Source organism: Chanodichthys erythropterus, chromosome 4 (assembly GCF_024489055.1).
Source record: "Chanodichthys erythropterus isolate Z2021 chromosome 4, ASM2448905v1, whole genome shotgun sequence".
NCBI classification, from domain to species: Eukaryota; Metazoa; Chordata; class Actinopteri; order Cypriniformes; family Xenocyprididae; genus Chanodichthys; species Chanodichthys erythropterus.
The window spans coordinates 7348508-7353296 of record NC_090224.1 but is presented as its reverse complement, the minus strand read 5'-3'; the positions used below and the strand labels follow the sequence as shown (position 1 = coordinate 7353296).

Sequence of the window (4789 nt, the reverse complement as noted above, 5' to 3'; positions counted from 1 at the left end):
CTGATAATGTCTTTGAACTGCCTTTTGCCTGGGGGCCAACAGCACTTACTGTAGGTGGACACAAAGACTGTCTGATTTCACACACACGCAAATGTCCTTGAGCTAGAACCAAGTGGTCAAATAAAGGAAAAGAACAAATAATTAAGATGCATGAACTGCAATTATGTGGGTGACTCAAAAACAAAAAACAAAAACAAAAAAACAGCCGAACTAAGAGAAACATTGCATTGTGAACTATAAAAATTAGTAGTGTCAGTTTTGGATGTAATTACTGGACTTTATAGTGGTGAAGAAAATAACAGCATTCAGCCATGAATTAATGGCACTCCATGATGCAGAGCCCTTTTCCACATGTAGTAGGTGGAACGAGGAGTAAGAGGAAAGTAGGACCGGAACTCTTTGAATGTGGGAAAGGACTTCTCTTCAAAACGTTGTTGCAAAAACAGCTTTGCTTGGGCCTTGAAATTGGCCAGTGCCACGACATCCATCACAAACATATGATCATTACTGGACTGGTCAGGCAAAGAGTATTCAGGCAGTGTGAATTCAGAGGGACTAACAGTCTGTCCATTCAGGCAATCGATGTTCCCATCAAAAGAAAACATTCCTGGAGTTTTAATCTTTTCAAAGACGTCTGGCGAGACAGCCAAGCTCTGGGATTCCACCGTCTCAGACATCATGATGGGATTCTTGGTATTCTTGTTCAAAGAATTTCTCCAGAGCCAATAGAAAGAGGAGGAAACTGAAGGGAACTTGAGTTTGAATTTAATGAAGGACATCTTTGACCTCCGGATGTGCATTTTGGCTTCTTCCCTTAACATTTTCCTCTGGTGGTATGCCAGCCTCAGGCCTCTTTGTTTGCGTCTGGAGATCTTCACCCTTGGTGACAGTTTCTGTCTGTCAAACTTAGCAGGGGACACTTGACTTCTGGGACTCTGGGTTTTATCAGCATCTGAGCTTTCCTCACTACTACCTGAGAGCTCTTTGAGAGGTGTGAACAGCATGGCTTCCCTCCTCCAGTTGTAGTATGTGGATCTGGAGATGCCTGGAAACCTTCTTTTGAAGATTCTGTAGGGGAACGAGGTGTTCGCAACGATACAGTTCTGCAAGCTCTTCTTCGCCTCCTGCATCAAGGCCACGTTTTGGGCCCGTTCTCCTTCAAGCTTCTCGCACTTGAAAGCCAACATGCTTGCAAAACTCCCTTGGCTGGGCTTCTTCTTGACTTCAGGTGAGGACCAGTAGTCCTGTTCAGTGCTATCTCTGGGACTCAGCTCGCCTGTGGAGCCACCTGAGATGCTGCAAGTAGACACAAGCTCTTGCTTCCAAGCGTAGTATGTGGATCTTGGAATTTCTGGGAAAAGCCCTTTAAATTGGCTGAGAGGAATCAGCTTCCCTTGCTTGTAGGATGTCAGGAAAAAGTGTTTGGCCTCGTACCTGGCCACCGATTTCTTGTGGTACTCGATGCTTTGCCTCTTCCAGCGGTAAAAGGTGCTCTTGGTGATATTGAACTTGTCTTTGAGGTTGGAGTATGACAGCTGGGCATCCTGATTCAGAAGCTCCAGGGAATTTACCATGGGCATTCGCTGCTCGCTGTTGGGACTCCCGATTTTGAGGTCGCTCGCATGAATCAAAGCTACAAAGTTGTGGGGTTTGAAAACAGAGCCTGCCTCCAAGTCGCCTGACCACATGATGTGAAGGGTCAAGGGCTCTGAGTTTTTTGACCATGTCCTTGGGCGAATGAGTCGATTGAAATAGGGCCGAATCTTTAAATTGTACATGGGATAAACCGAATAAATGTTGCACTGCAAGACAGACGCCAGCGCATACACGTGCCACATGTTCGCAAACGAGCCAGGGAAGCAGGAGGCCTTGACGTCGGCATCGAAGATGGCCTCCAGCACCTGAATCGGCAGATTGAGCATGTCCTGGGACTCCTCGGTGCAGAGCGAAAACCTAACTGCCTGCAGCATCACCTTCGAGTCGATCATACCGCACAGGTAGTATCGCTTCCAGAGAAGCATCTCCACCACAGTCCTGACCTGCAGCTCCAGACTCAGGCTCGTAGAGCCCACTAGAAGCATGCTAGCTGCATCAAACAGCATGTTTCCTTCTCCTTTGCAGACCAGAGGAAGCAAACCCGCCGGGGCGTCTGCCGGGTACAGCCTGTGAGCTACCGCGTCGATGCCAAGCCATGAGGAGATCTCAGAGCAGAGTGCCGTAGGAAGAGAGAAAGAGGCCAGAGCCTGTTCCACCTCCACAGCAACTTTAGTGAGGGCATCAAGACCCACGCACTCTGTGGCCTCCTGCAGCTCCCCCAAGACTGAGAGCACCACCTCTGTCCTCTGAATCATGCCTACACACAAAAAAAAATTAATAAAATAATAATAATAATAATAATAATAATAATAATAATAATAAACACAGGATGATAGGAAGAAAGAAGATCAGCATTAGCAGATCTATATCTTGAGGGGTTGCCAAAATGTGCATAATTTTTTTTTATAGACAGATGTAAAATATCTATAAAGAGATCTCTACTTCAGCATTGTGATGATAAAAATATATGACAGTTGTATAAAAAGTTTTTTAGATAATACAAATAGTAGTGACAATAACAGCAAGAACTATAATAATGCTGAATAATATGTAAAATTAATGTGCTCTTGTAAAGAGGTGGATGTGATGAGTTGTAATTTAACAAAATGTAATCGTTAACCCATTTTTGTGACCAAAATGTACTTTTCAGTTAGAACAGTTTAACATAATTACAGATGTATTTCACAGAGCGTTAACAACTATACAAGGAATTTAATGCGGTCTTAATCTTGTGAATATTTTGCATCATTGATTAATTCCAGTTTGCTCATAATAAAGTTGCTGAAGATCTAGAAAAAGAAGCATTGCATACAAAACATATATGCCCGGTTTGACAGACCAGGCTTAAGACTAGTCCCAGACTAAAATGCATGTTTGAGCTGCCTTAACTAAAAGCAACTTGCATTGACATATTTTAAAATATGTCAGTGCCATTGTTTTGTCTAAAGATGTTTTTTGTTTTTTTTGTTTATAAAAGCTACTTAGGGCCTGGTTTCACAGACAGGGCTTAGCCTAAGCCAGGATTAGGCCTTAGTTCAATTAGGATATAACATACACTAAAAGAAATAACATTACTGGTGTGCATCTTGTGACAAAACAATGGCACGGACATATTTTAAGATATCTCCATACAAGTTGCTTGTAGTTAAAACAGCTCAAACATGCATTTAATCTAGGACTATCTTAAATCATGTCTGTGAAACTTGGGGTATATGTCCTAATTGAACTAAGGCCTAATCCTAGTTTAAATTTAAACCCTGTCTGTGAAACCAGGCCATAGAGTCTATTATTAAGATTTCTTTGTATCATAAAAATCATGATCACAATACATGTAATAATATCAGGGGTCATAAACCCCCATTTTGAGTCAAATTATAAAATGGCAGACTTATTTTTATTATGTTAAGCGAAAAAAGTAAAAAGTAAATATGTATTTATTCTTGGTTTATGAATCCATTTTCCCCACAGCTTTCTGGTTAATTAAATATTAAACTGTTACTTTAACTTTCCATTAAGTCTAACTGATAATTTTTACTGTAGATTCAAACCTTTTTTTAAACAGACATGCAGTTTATTATTATAAATTGCACAGAGATTACGGAGAGATCAGTCACAGATACTTTGCAGATAATGAGGCAGAAGCCCAAACGCAACAGCGAAGAGTCTACGTCGTACAGGCGAAAAACACAATTTAGAATTTAGCACTTTCGTTACTTTTTAGCATGCACGGTTATTCATTAACGTTTTATTAGTTTCTTTTGAAAACGCCAATTAAGTGGACCTAACACAATTAAGTAATTGAGAAAATAAGATAAAATAGGCCTACGCTTGAGACAATAAAAGTTCACTAATATTTAAGACTGAATTATTCCGAACAAATGTAAACAGTATCGATCAGAGTAAACTGTTCAAACGGACAAAATTATCATCGCTTACCTTGTTTTTTAATGTTTCCCTCCCTTGAGGTTTAAATCAGTTTCGTGAAGCAGTCAGGAATGGCAAAACTTCTCACAACTCCAAGTTTAATCCATTGTGTGAGGTGGACAACGTGCTCATCATAGGTGACAACGAGCGCAATCTGAACCCAAGCAGTGGAAATTTCACATGATAAGGGAAGGACCTCCCTCCAGGAAATTGTCAATCACTATTGCGTTGCGTCCATCCATACACACACACACGCGCGGAGGACTTCTAACTGACACAATGGTTTTTATACTAATGTTTATTCCTATATCCTACATCTAAACATTACAAAACGCCGGTTAATAGTAGTAGACTTAAAGTAAAACAAAACTGTAGCTACTCATTTAGAAGCCTTATAAAGAGTGACGACCAACTTAAATATACTTTATATATTTCGACATAGTTCACGTCACGATATCTGTGAGGACATTTTCCAAATAATATTGCCCTCATTAGTATAGGCAAACCTGAGCACACACACAGACCTCAGCCAGGTAATTTCAATGTGAAGTGTAAACAAAGGCCAACTTATATAACTATATATAGGCTATATATCAGTATCACAGAAAGTGCTGCCCTTTAAACTATATAGTTTGCCAAGCAACGAGGAGAGTTTAATTATAATAAAAAAATACATGGATAATTGACTGTAATACGGTACAGCTTGCAAATGCAGTGTCACACATTTAACTGTATTAATTGTCACTTTAATCTGTACATGATTGTGACG

General features: G+C 40.4%; 1 protein-coding gene across 1 annotated transcript; it reads right to left on the bottom strand.

Annotated features, from left to right (window-relative positions):
- Nucleotides 1-305: 305 nt before the first annotated feature.
- On the bottom strand, nucleotides 306-4104 carry vrtn (vertebrae development associated). The gene is made up of 2 exons (XM_067383026.1): nucleotides 4033-4104; nucleotides 306-2353 (listed from the first exon to the last, which is right to left on the bottom strand). The coding sequence occupies exon 2, from the start codon at nucleotides 2349-2351 to the stop codon at nucleotides 306-308; it is 2046 nt and encodes a 681-aa protein (XP_067239127.1). The 5' UTR covers nucleotides 2352-2353; nucleotides 4033-4104.
- Nucleotides 4105-4789: the final 685 nt, after the last annotated feature.